Source organism: Herpailurus yagouaroundi, unplaced genomic scaffold (genome assembly GCF_014898765.1).
Source record: "Herpailurus yagouaroundi ecotype Mexico unplaced genomic scaffold, PumYag 188, whole genome shotgun sequence".
NCBI classification, from domain to species: Eukaryota; Metazoa; Chordata; class Mammalia; order Carnivora; family Felidae; genus Herpailurus; species Herpailurus yagouaroundi.
Window position 1 is genome coordinate 22,672,518 of NW_024412419.1, and position 12,806 is coordinate 22,685,323.

A 12,806-nucleotide genomic window follows, 5' to 3' on the forward strand; every position below is an offset into this window, starting at 1 on the left:
CTGGGGGGAATGCAGGTTAGAGGTTACTGTAATACGTTAAACACGTGTAACCTTTTCTAGGTATGGCATACATTTTTGGCTTTTTTTTTTTTCCCCTAAGTAATACATGTCCAACGTTTCATCCACTTTGGATCAAAAAGCTTCTAAATTCACTTATTCTGCCATCCAATTAAAATCTTTTGAGAATTAAGCAATCATTTCCTGACTTGCCAAGGATTAAATTTAGATGCTTGGTTGAACATGAGCCTTATCTCTCAAGCCATCGCCTTTAATTGGAGCATGTAAAAGGATAACATAGGGTTTTAGTTGACATCATAGTCTATTGCCATGGAAATGTAAACATGGGTTTGTATTCAACTTGTCTCAAAGCAAGTTTTAGGGGTACGGGGAGACTGGGAGACAGGAGATAAATTATGTAAAAAAATGTATGCTCTACATGTTTGAGTGCCCTCGGAGCTCAGACCCTCAGTGATCTCATCCTGCCTCATGGCCTCAAATATCATCAATACACTGATGACTCTCAAATTTATATTTCCAGCTGGACCTATCCTCTGAACTCCAAACTCCTGTATCTGTCTTGACAGTCTCAGTTGGATGTCTAACAGGCACCTCGAATCTCACACGTCCACCCTGAGCTCCAGATACTGCCCTCTCCGTACCCAGTTGGCTCTGCTCACAATCTTCTGTATCTCGGCAAAGGTCAGCTTCCCTTTCTACTTGCAAAGGCCACAGAACCTGGGAATAATCCTTGACCTATCTCTAGTCCTCAGCAAATCCTGTCAGCTCTGCCTTCAAAATATAATCAAAAGATGCTCATTTCTTCCCATTGGCACTGCTTTCAAGCTACCATCATTTCTCACCAGGATTCTTCTGACTCTGAACTGGTCTCCTCTTTTCTGCCCTTGCCTTCCTTTGGTTTATTCTCACACAGTCTCCATAGTGATGATATTAAAATGCAAATCATATTAGGTCATCTCTCTGCTCATCCTCCAGTGGCTTTTCATCTTATTCAGGGTATGACCCAACATCCTTTAATCATTAATTGCCCTCTCCCCTCCTGTTTTTCCTTCTTCAGCCACACTGGACTCGTTGTTGGTCACTGATCATAAGAGGCATGCTCCCACCTCAGGACCTTTGCATATGCTCTTCCCCTGAGTATCTGTATGGCTTGCTTCCTTTCCTCTAGGTTTTGACTCAAAATCACCTCCTCAGTGAGGCTTTCTGTGGGCAATGGTCTAGAATAATTACTACTTCCATCTCCCTTTCATGCTTTATTTTCCTCCTTAGCATTTACCTAACATACTATGCATTTTACTTATTTCTATTGATACTGTCTTTTTCATTGGAATGTAAGCTCCATGAGGGGCACACGGCTGGGTTAGTCAGTAGAACATGTAACTCTTAATTTCGGGGTTGTGAGTTCAAGCCCCACATTGGCTGATGGACTGATGGACTGTGGGGCCTACTTAAAAAAAAGAATGTAAGCTCCACAAGGCAGGGGTTTTTGGCTGTGTTTTTCATCCCTGCATCCTCTGCACTTAGGGAAATACCTGGCTTAGTATAAAGTCAGGAAGTATTTGTTGAATGCACAATTTAAAAAATGGGTGATTCATGTAATAAGAAATAAAGGTTATTAGTGAGAAAGCATGATTAACGAAGATCTCTAAGCTTAATGACTAAAATCATTCATTTGTTACTGGGTTTTCATGGAAATCTGTCTTTGGAGAAACTCTGACTTAATTTTCCACAAGGACAAGCTTGATATCTCTTAACTTTGCATTGTGGAACTTCAGAGATGACTGTTCAAGAAGAGAATAATGATACACATAGGTGGGTATTAAATAATGTTCATTGTTTACCATGTTGGATGAGCTAATGATATTTTAAAATTATTAGTACACAGAGCTTACTATTCATAGCAAACTGAAATTAGACATGAAAAAAAAAGTGGCTCATTGATTGAATTAGCAGTGTCTGGCACACAGTAATGTAATATACAAAGTGAGTTGGACTTGGATGCCGTCCAAGAGGGATTAGTTACTGAAGGAGTCTTATTTCCGAAGTGATTCTACGGTATACGCACAGGTGTCTGGGTTGGCTCCAGTTAAACTAAGACATCAAGTAAGGAACTGTCATGAAGGTACTATCTTTAGGCCCGAAAATTAAAAATCCTTGGTTGTTCTTCACCCGCTTACAAAGTAAACAATGAATGCAGAGACTACAAGCCTTCGAGTGAACTGCAGATGGAAAGGGCTATCAATATCAGCCAGAATTACAGGCAGAATGATACAATGGAAGGATAAAGCTTGGGAAACATGGGTTCCAGCTTTCACTGTGCCACTAACTGGCTATGTGAGTTGCGGTGAGTCCTCGAAGCTTAGTTACCTCACCTGTTAAATGTGGAGGATGGACTGACGGGCTTCAATGATTCCCCAAGCTCTATTATAAGATTTTTTGACTTTAAGCTTAATCAATGTGGTAGACAGAATAATGTGGCCCCCCCCCCCCCCGGTTCCCCTCCCACCTTACCCCAAAGGCATTCACATCCTAAACCCTGAAACTTGTGAATGTTATGTGGCAAGGGAAATTAAGGTTCCTGATAAGCTAACTTAAAATAAGGACATTATCCAGAATTATCCATCTGGGCTCACTATAATCACAAGGGTTCTTACAATGTAGAAGAGGAAGGCAGAAAGTAAGCCTCAGAGTGATGCCATGTGAGAAAGACTTGACTGACCATTGCTTGCTTTGAAGATGTTGGAAGGGGCCATGAGCCAAGGAATGTGGGCAGCCTCTAGAAGCTGGAAAACGCAAGAAAACAGATTTCCCTTAGGGCCTCCAGGAACGCAGCCCTACAGACACCTGGATTTTAGCTCAGTGAGATCTGTGTCAGACTTCTGACTTGGAGAACTGTATTACATTTGTATTATTTAAACCACTAAGTTTGTTAATTTGTTACAGCAGCCATAGGAACTAACACAATCATGATAAGTACCATAACTAGCAAAGTTGGAGCCAAGTTATCACAGATGCAGGGTTTAAATGAAAATTCTATACTCAGGTATTTTGTAAAGATCTTCAGAGGCAGGAGTAATCAGAAACCATAAAAAGTTTGCAGAAAAGTCATGAGAATAGTCTCTAAGGGAATAAAATTTTTACTAGTGATTCATGGGAAGGGTAGAAACCTGGTTATTTTATAAAGGAAAGAAAATGATGAGAGAAATTAGAAAAGTTATACACCACATAACAGTTTCTTCTCTGGACCTCACTTTACTCTTTTATGAACTGAAGCGCGGGGATAAATAATCTCTAAATTCTTCTAGCACTTAAAAAAGATTTTAAAATCCTGACGGAGGCTAACATGAGATGACAGGTGCCTTTGACACTCCCCCCTCTCCAAAGTATGAAGAGCCCTCATTTTATAAAGTATAATTATCTTTAATATCTGATGGTCAAGCTTCACAGAAAACTCTTAGTTCAAGAAGAAAGTGGCTCTGAATTTTAACCCTGACATTTATTCAGGTCGAGTGCATGGGAAAATTGTTTAGCTTTCTTACTCTTCTGCTACTGCACCTATAAAAGTATTGGTTTTGGGGGGCCCCCGGGTGGCTGATTCAGTTAAGCATCTGACTCTTGGTTTTGGCTGGTCATGATCTCACCATTCGGGAGCTCAAGCCCCACATCAGGCTCTGCACTGATGGTGCAGAGCCTGCTTGGGATTCTCTCCCCCTCTCTGCCCTTCCTGTACTCTCTCTCTCTCAAAATAAACAAACAACAACATAAAATAAAAGTATGGTTTTTGGCAATCACTACATCTGCCCCTAGCAGTCTCTCCCCCTTTCTACTCTTGGTCTGGAAATTTGATGACCTAGTTTATAAACATTTTAAGCAGTGTAAGACTAAATTGGTTATGTAAAGACCCTAGAACTATTTTCTAAGCAAAACACAGGTTGTGCAGAGATTTGGTGACTTCTTTTGATTGTCTCAAGGCCTTTCTGTTAATTTTCAGGCTCTCTGCTATTGTCTGGAAAAGGAAGGTTGCAGGACAGATGAGGTCTTACTGTTGTATGCGTGACCATTTTTGATCTTTATAATGTAAAAAATATCATACCTGAAAAGCTATTCACAAAAATGTTAAATGGGAGCAATCTGAATTGGAGGATATTCTTGGGCTATCTGCTTTTTTAAAAACAATGAACATGTAGTGTTTTTAATAATCAGAGGTTGGATTTTTTTTCTTTCTTCCTTCCTTCCTTCCTTTCTTTGAGTAGGCTCTACGCCCAAGGTGAACTTGAACCCACAACCCCAAGATCAAGAGTAGCGTGCTCTAAGCAATAAACCAACCAGGTACTCCGCCATTTTCATTTCAAATAATGAAAAATTAGAAGGCTCTCTCCATCCTATTTTCATTCAGCATATTTTCATGATCTGATCATTGTTTTTTTAAATGGTTGTAAACACTGTGTTTGTAGGTTTTTGGTTCCCATTTGGGCTATCGTAAGGTAACCTATATACTGACACAAATAATACTAAAAGGCAAGGTGTCAATATGAACTGCAGGAATGCCAACGATCAATACGGTGAAAGGTGACTGATGGACTTTTGACCTCTCTGCTCCACTCATTCAAGTTCAGGCGAATAATATCCAACCTGGTTAATGTCACTGTACAGAAAAGACTTTCCTTCACCTAGTCCTTACAAAAACCCTGCGAGATAGGCACGATCTGAGAGATAAAATGACTTAACCATTACTTAGACTAGGCAGGGGACAGGTTCAGCAGCCTGGTCAAGAAAACAGGAGCAGCTCTAAAGTAACAGTAAGAGATTTCATTACGTCCTGGCCTCTATGTTCCCCGACCTAAGAGTTACCTTTACAAACTCAAATTCTGCCTCTTCAGCGTCAGGAAGGCAGGCTGCGGGCTGGGGAAACCTGTAGCTCACTCCAAAAGCGAACACGATCGCCAAAGCCCCTGTGCCACGCACGGTCCGCCCCCTCCCGCGACCTCAGACTCGGTGTCCTGAGCCGGACTAACCTGACCAGGTCGGTCATGCAGGAACCCACCACTACCACCGCCGCCACCTCCTCCTGCCACTGCCGGCCGGGTTCCCCAGACGCCGCCATGGCAAAAAGGAGGTGCTCTCCAACCAGGAGGCTGACCTTTGCCCTTTGTCCGACCCCGTAACCAGAAACGCCGCTCCTACGCTCCCTAACGACGCGGGCCTTCCAGACGCCCCTGCGGGTCGCCCACCTGACTGCCCGAAATAACCCCAGCCCCCCATCTGCCCTCCGTTCTTTCCGGGATGGTCTCCCTGCACCGCCTCTCGTAACAGGGCGCTTCTGATAGTTCCAGACTCCACGCCACTCGCCACCCACGAGGCCCGCGCGGAGTAAAGACCTTTCAGGCACCGCGGGGACGCCTTTCCGAGTGCCCGGCTCGGTGCGTCCGGGGGCGCGCACGCCTCCCGGCTCGCGGGCGGCAGAGGGGGCGGGGCGGGACGTCCGGGGGCGCGCACGCATCCGGCCCGCGGTGCGCGCGCAGGTCGGTGCGTCAGTCGGGGGCGCGCTCGGGTAACCTGTACCCCACGTAGTCGCCGGTTACCGATCGGACTAAGTTCCAGGTACCTGGACTGGGGCTGGTGCGGGGAGGTTGGATCCCGAGTCGCACAGGTGGCGCTGAGGACCGTGGTTTAAGCATGCCCGGGGCTCGCGGCCTCTTCCTGTAGAGAAGGCCCCCCGTTCTAAAAGATGCCCTGCTCATCCCTATCACGCTGGTCCCCGCAAGAACGCGCCCCCAAGGCCAGAGGCTGCTCTTTTTGCATATTTAGCCCGCCCCTTGGTCCCTCATTAAACTCAGACTCCTTCCTCCTGCCGGCCTGGTGAGGGGATCATACAGTTTGGGAGAGGGAGAGTATCCCTTTTTAGATGGCCCCTAGAATGGGGTGGTCATTCTTTGGGTCTGAGCCGACTTGTTTTTCTTGAATGTTGCCCCTGGACAAATTGCTTCCCCACTTAACTTCCCTCGTGCGCTGTATGACGTTGAGGTGACGCAGCAGGACGCCACCCCTTTCCGTTCCATGACGTCAGCAGGGCACATGTTTCCGTGTTTGTCATCCCATCTTAATTGCGAGATACTGGACGGTGCTTTAGACGTCTTTGTAGTCTACAGCCTGCCCATCGGAGGACCTTGTGTGACCCTATTTTGGGCAGCAGGCCCTGTAAAAATTGTATTGCTGCATTTTCCTCCTGTAATACGTCAACATCAGGAAATACACATTGCACAACTAGCGTTCAGAGGAGGCTGGCCACTGTAAATTTTTTGCCTACCTGGGATCTATTATGAGACTATGATGTGAAAAAGCTCATATTGGGGATTATTCCCCATCCATGCTCCTGGCTCAAAAGGATCACACCAAAGAACCATCATCTTTGGCTCTTTGGTGACGTCTGGTTTTGGAGTGTTTATTTCCCTTCTTAGAGAAGTCACTACACCTACGGTTGAAACAGATTTTAATGCTGCAGGAAATCTTGCACTGTCAAAAAAAAAAAGTGGCATTGTAACTGTTCTGAAACAAATTCATTCCTTCAGGTATTAGTCTGAGGTCATGACAGTTGCTGAATTGGGATGCATTGTTGTCACCTTAAGTATAGTTTGGCTTCTGGTGTAGGTTTGTTCCCTGTAGGATTTGACTAGTAGATGACTCAGGCCATCTTCCACAGCTGACCAGCCTGTAGTCAAACCTGTTTCTAGTTGTCAAGCAACCATTAGTTCAAATTCGTGACTTTTTTGTCTGTTCAGATTTTTTAAGGTGTATACTTAAATAGCTCTGATGCTTTTCTCTTGGTGATTGCAATTGTACATTGTTATTTGAGGGGAGATTGGGTATAGTGACTTTGAGGGAGATCTGGATTTGAATTCTGATCTTTATGCTTGCTAGGTTTGTAACTTTGGACAAGTTACTTAGTCTTGCTGAGCCTTAGTTTTCGAATAATAATCAGGAAACAGGGTTGTTGTGGGGCGGTAAATGAGATTACATAGTGGTGGGTAATATAGTGCCTGATGCTCAGCAGAGTTTTCAGCATGTGCTGATTGTTTCCATTTTTCATAGAAATGAGAGGTAAAATAATGATAGGTATTATGGGGAAAAGCATGGAAGAATAATTTTGTAATGTAGGTGAGATCCTTTTGCTTTTTTTCCAGATGAGTATTTCTTTGCTTTGCATATGATCTAGATAAGCATCCTTTCAAGAACTGTGACATCAGTGGGTAGAAGTAACAGTGGAAATGTTGCAAAATAGGAAAAAAATTAAGTGTCAAGATGATAATACGGGTTAGTAGACTGTTCAAGGACAAATCACAGAAATTATTCCTGTCACCTGCAGAGTGGGGATTCTAATACCTGCCTTCCTGCCCAGGATTGTGAAGATCAACTGTAATAATGTATTTGGAAGCTCCTTACAAGTAGTAGTGTTATAAAAATGTACAACATGATTTTTATGGTTGAAAATAGAGTGCGTTAGATGTTTATTCCTACTTCGTGGGGACATTGAAATGGTGGAGGGAGGTCATCTCCCACCCATAAGTGGCTGGTAGCGGAGCTTGTTTTATATTTGCAGAAAGGATGATTTGAGTACAGAAGTATAAAGCCTTTACTGTCTCAAAGGTACTTCTGGGTGTCATCGCTAAATTAAGGTCACCATGTTACTATTTTTTGAAAGATCACTGCAGTCCTTCCCTTTATTACCATCTGAAGTGATTAAGACAGGTACTGGTTTTCAACATTTATTTTGTCAGAGACCTGTAAGTCCTCATATGGTAAAGCAGATGAAAACTAGAACCAGAACATCATTTCCTTGTAGTTGTAACTTGCAGGAAATTAATTTGCCTTTGATGTGGGATCATCCTTTCAGATAGAGGAAGAAAGTGATTATTTAAATGGACTTATTCACCTCTGAAAGTAGAGGTTCTCATTTAGAAATCTATTTAGAGGAATTCATGCATTCCCTTTCCCTTGCCCCCTGGGTTTCCAAATAATTTAGATATGATTTATTGGTTTTACTTTTGCATTTTCAGGTGTAAGTACTTCTTAGTGCCTGAAAGTCAAAGTCTTTTAGATCTATGTGAGTTTGTGTTGCTTAATATCTGGATAAGTGTATATTTTCGTGATTTAATTGTTAAGTAGCTTTTTGCTGCATATGTTCCTCAGATACATTATCCTCTACCAATTTTTTTGAGGGCATATTATCTTCTTTCCATGCCTTAATATTTCTCTAGTTTTTATCTCTTCACTCATTTACTTATTAAAAGATTTCTATTGGTGCTTAGCGCATGCCAGGTACTTTTGTTAAACACTGGGGATTCAAGACATGGTCCCTGCAGGGGGGAGATCACAAAGCAGGTGGTTAGAACACTGTGGAGGACAGTGGATCAGAAGTAAATAATTTCTAGTAAGTAAGTAGGTTATGCTTAGTCACCAATTTTATACAGTTTTATCAATCCCTTCTTCTCATGGGGACACAGAGGGAGCAATTCCTAACTTAATGGTGTGTACCTTTTGTGTGTCAGGGGAGAGGATTGTCAGTGAAGGCTTCTTAAGGCCTCAACTGAAGTGGGAAGCGGCTGATTGTAAGATAGCTTTAAGTAGTATGTGGCAGTGTAGAAATCAGCTTTGGAAAGGAGGAGGGAATTGGATTTGAAGGGTTGCTTCTGTTCCTGAAAAGCATTGATGTAGTCTCTGCGCTGGGGAGGGGAGCAACAGGGGGTTGGTTTCTTCTGGAGGGTCATTAAAAGAGGCTGCTGTATGACAGGAAATGAAGTATTCATTCAAGAGACTGAATACTGTGTGTACTGTGCCAGTTTTTGGGAAACTTGTTATATCTAGTTCCTTTGGATACCCTGACCGCTGTTCTTTCCTTCTGCTTTCAGTGGTGATTTGCAAATCAAGTTAAAATGTCCCCAGAAGTGGCCTTGAACCGAATTTCTCCAATGCTCTCTCCATTCATATCTAGTGTGGTCCGCAATGGAAAAGTGGGACTGGATGCTACAAACTGTTTGAGGATAACTGACTTGAAATCTGGGTATGTACCAGAACTGATTCAACTAATGTATCAGAACCAATCCAGCCTTTACCTAATAATAAACTTTTACCACCAGATTCATAAAAATTGAACACCAGAGAAATTCATCAAGTCATGGTCTTACCGCATGTTGATGCAGTTGGTTTTGTCCAGTTCTTGACATTTTATGTTTCAAGTTGTTTTATTTGTGTTGCGGACCATTACTTTATGATCAGAACGTTCCTGTCTGTTTTTTTTTTTGTTTGTTTCTTTGTTCTGGGGCATGTCTCTTTGTTAACAGTGTGCCATGTGGTTTTTCATGCATTGACTTGTTTTCTTGTTATGTCTGCTGCAATCCAGAAGGTACTGTAAGAGTTGGGTTTTGGGATTCTGAATATGACATCATTTGATAATCTCTCCTAATAGGAAAATTATAATAGCTAGCTGGCATGAGTCATTTTTCACAGTGGGCTTAGAACAGTTGACTCTCACACCTGGAAATGTTGCATTAAAAAGCCCCAACTTGTTATTTAGAAATAAATTTAGATTTATAGAGAATTTACAAAATAATCACAGAAAATTAGTGGTGCTATAATGCTGTTAGTTGTTCTACAATCCTTGTTTGGATTTTTCCAGTTTTCCCACCTGTGCACGTCCTTTTTTTTGGTCCAGGATCCAATCCAGGATACAAACTGAATTTAGTTGTCACTTCTTCTTTTTAACCTGTGACTGTCTTTGTCCTTCATGATTTTGACACCTTTGAAGATAGCACTGGCCAGTTGTTTTATCAAATGTTGCTCAGTATGGGTTTGTCTGCTGTTATCCCTTGATTGTGTAATCCCCTTCCTCCCCCGCTCAGGAATACTACAGAATTGTACGATTTTCAGTGCATTAGGTCAGGAAGTACATGATGTTCATATGTGCTGTTACTGGTATGTTAACGTTGACCGCTCAGGTAAGGTTGTATCTGCCAAGTTTCTCCACTGTAAAGTTAACCTGATCTTCCCTTTGTCATTGGTAAGTATCTTGGGGAGTGATGCCTTGAGACTGTGCACATGTTCACTTCCTCATCATACTTTTGCCACTAATTTCTGTGTCTACTGATGGTTCTTGCCTGCAAACGTTATTACTGTGGTGCTGGTTTAAGAGTGATTTTCTATTTTCTTTACTCCCCCCACATTTATTAATTTGAATTCTGCTGTAAGGAAGCACTATCCCTTCTCCCTCAGTTACATATTTATTCACTTATTAATTATGTCAGTATGAATTTTTAGGTGTTTATTTTATTCTGTGGGTCATAGCCAAAGATTGTCTTCATTTATTTTGTTCCTCAGTTGTTCTAGCTTTGTCATTGGGAGCTTTGTCAAGTTGACTTTTGTGTCTTTTTGACATACCCCCATCAGTTTTTGTGCACTTTCTCACTAGAAATGTTGCATTCTTGATTCTCTTTAAGCTTTTCTTTTTTGGCCCTTTTACCTTCTCTTAAGTCTTGCTGTCTTTTGAGTAAGCCGAAGACTTAGATACAAGGGTATATACTTACATTCTTCAGTAGTCAGATAAAGAAGACTGAATTGGATACTTTATTGGAATAGTAGGATGCTTTTTAAAAGATCTGGTATTCTCTTCAATTTAATCATTGGGTATGGGGTTTCTTTTGGAAGTGACAAAAATGTCCTAAAATTGGATAGTGTGATGGTTACACAATTCTGTAAATATGTGAAAAATGACTGAATTGTGCACCTTATAAGGGCGGTTTTTGTGGTATGTTAATTATAGCTTAGAAAAGCTGTCCTCAAAAGAAGCCAGACCCATGAACCAGAGATGTTTACTGTCCCGAATGGGTAAGACATGGAGATAGGTCTTTCTTCTTCATTTGATCACAAATATTATTTTAGAGGTGGTGAGGACCTGATAGAGGACTGGGGACTGACTTATGTAAGGTGACGTGATCTGAATTTTTTACTCCTTGTGTCAGTATCCTGAGAGAACAGTTGGGTTCATCAACAGAAAGTCACTTTGCTTCTTTTCTGCAGACTCCCTCTCCAGTGCTTCCCAATTACTGAATGTTTAGTTGAGTGTTTAAATGCAAATGGTGGATATGATGATACATTGAAATGAATCCACTAGACCTGGCCTGGTCTGGACTAGCTCTGTGAAAAATATTTGAAATGACATTAATGGCATTTAGTACTTAAGGAATGTACTTTCTTTAGATTTAAACAAGGAATGCAAATACCTCTCCCTACATTAACAAAGTTGCTACGTGTAAAATGATGTGGAAAGCCTTAGTAATCTAGAGCATTAGTGATGCCTTTTATGTAGTACTTGTCTGAAAGATTCATGAAAACTCTTTGGAATCTCGTTAACAATTCTTTCTTCAATCCTGACATCAGACTAAGTATGCATTCCTTAAGTTTCCATAGCAGAACAGTGGCAGGGTTTGGGAAAAGAATGGCTTTTTAATTTTTTTTTAATTTTTTTTTTTTTTTTTAGTGTGTCACTTTATGGCATTTCCCTTTCTTTTAGATCAGCAGCACTCATGGGTACAAGAAATGGGGTACACATTTGTGATTTCTGTGAACTCAAAAGGGTATACCCTGTAGGACACAGCATATGCAAAAGTTATAAAATGAGGAGACTTGATTTCTAGAGGTGACAAGAACTAGTCTTCTATGTATGGCTACTTGCCCTTGAAGAGATGAGGTCTGGGTATCTATATTCTAGATCTGCCTCATAGGAGAAATAGATAGGTAAACACTATTCAAAGTAAGATTTTTAAAAAAAAAATAGAAATTCATCTTTATTTCTCTTATGGCACCTAAATCTTTCTACCTAGTGTGTACCTATGTATGTATGTACGTTTCTAAGTTCCATTGCTAGACTGTCACGATCTTAGGACAGGGTTCTTATTGAATTTTTTAGGTCTCCTTAAGGTCTGCCATAGTACCTTTCGCATATAGTGTAGCAAGTAGAGGTTGAATGAGTGAATAAGTAAGATGTTTTCCTAGAGAAGTTGTCTGGTTTGGGGATCATAGTGGTTTGGATTTCTGGTTTGGAAACATGTTTTATTGGTCTGGTAGTTTATTGCTTAAATTTGTTATACGTAATCCTTTAAAACATCATTCCTTGACAGATAGGTGGACATTTTTGAAATGATAGTAAAGTGTTTTATAGTACTGGGTTTACTCTTCTAGGTAGAGGGGGAAAATTTTTATTTTAGGGACTTATTCCATGAGGCTTCTGGATGTTTATTAGCTCTTTGTTCTGTTACTTTGATCACAAGCATGTGCTATTTGTAAGATGCCATATTTTGTCATTTTTAGTGATTTACTAATCTTGAAGATATCTAAATGTTCAGCGTTCTGGAATGATGCCTGGCAAATGTAAGAGAGAGGAAAGCAGAGGGCTCACTGCAACCTGTGGCAGCCAAGCCTTATTATCTTTTTTCAGCATATCACAGTGACTCAACCTTACTGGCACATGGCTGTGTTTGGGGCATCTGCTATGACATCTCATCCGCCCACAACTACCTGTTGCATTTTTTGTTCATGTTCTGAATTTCATTACTTAATTAAAAATAGATGCTCAGTGTACTTGGTTACTAAATAGAACGGTTTTAAAAGATGAGTGCTGTAAGCTTTGAAGACTGATCTCCGTTTGCTGCCTTAGTCCCTCTAGCTGGCAGGCTGAGCCTTTATTATTAGCCTTGTGCCTGGAAGGAAGGTGCTGCGCAGGAGGCATTAGTTTAATT

General features: G+C 41.3%; 2 protein-coding genes and 1 long non-coding RNA gene across 15 annotated transcripts in view; 2 read left to right on the forward strand and 1 right to left on the reverse strand.

Annotated features, from left to right (window-relative positions):
- LOC121044284 (uncharacterized) overlaps positions 1–762 on the forward strand; it is a 75,391-nt gene extending 74,629 nt beyond the window's left edge. For all 5 annotated transcript variants that reach the window (XR_005797225.1, XR_005797224.1, XR_005797228.1 and 2 more), the window contains one exon: positions 539–762. This is a non-coding gene — a long non-coding RNA (uncharacterized LOC121044284). The remainder of the gene's footprint in view (positions 1–538) is intronic.
- The window catches only part of RBKS (ribokinase), a 101,951-nt gene extending 96,540 nt beyond the window's left edge, over positions 1–5,411 (reverse strand). The window contains exon 1 of one of the 5 annotated variants that reach the window (XM_040496376.1): positions 5,034–5,226. In XM_040496376.1, the coding sequence (XP_040352310.1) occupies positions 5,034–5,122 (89 nt within the window). In that variant the 5' untranslated portion in view covers positions 5,123–5,226. Of the gene's footprint in view, positions 1–5,033 lie in introns of all 5 variants that reach the window. The other 4 variants (XM_040496378.1, XM_040496375.1, XM_040496374.1 and 1 more) reach the window with 4 other exon arrangements.
- BABAM2 (BRISC and BRCA1 A complex member 2) overlaps positions 1,806–12,806 on the forward strand; it is a 405,089-nt gene continuing 394,088 nt past the window's right edge. For 4 of the 5 annotated variants that reach the window (XM_040496371.1, XM_040496369.1, XM_040496373.1 and 1 more), the window contains exons 1-2: positions 5,507–5,619; positions 8,925–9,076. In XM_040496371.1, the coding sequence (XP_040352305.1) occupies positions 8,949–9,076 (128 nt within the window). In that variant the 5' untranslated portion in view covers positions 5,507–5,619; positions 8,925–8,948. Of the gene's footprint in view, positions 1,831–5,506; positions 5,620–8,924; positions 9,077–12,806 lie in introns of those variants that run through there. The other variant, XM_040496370.1, reaches the window with a different exon arrangement.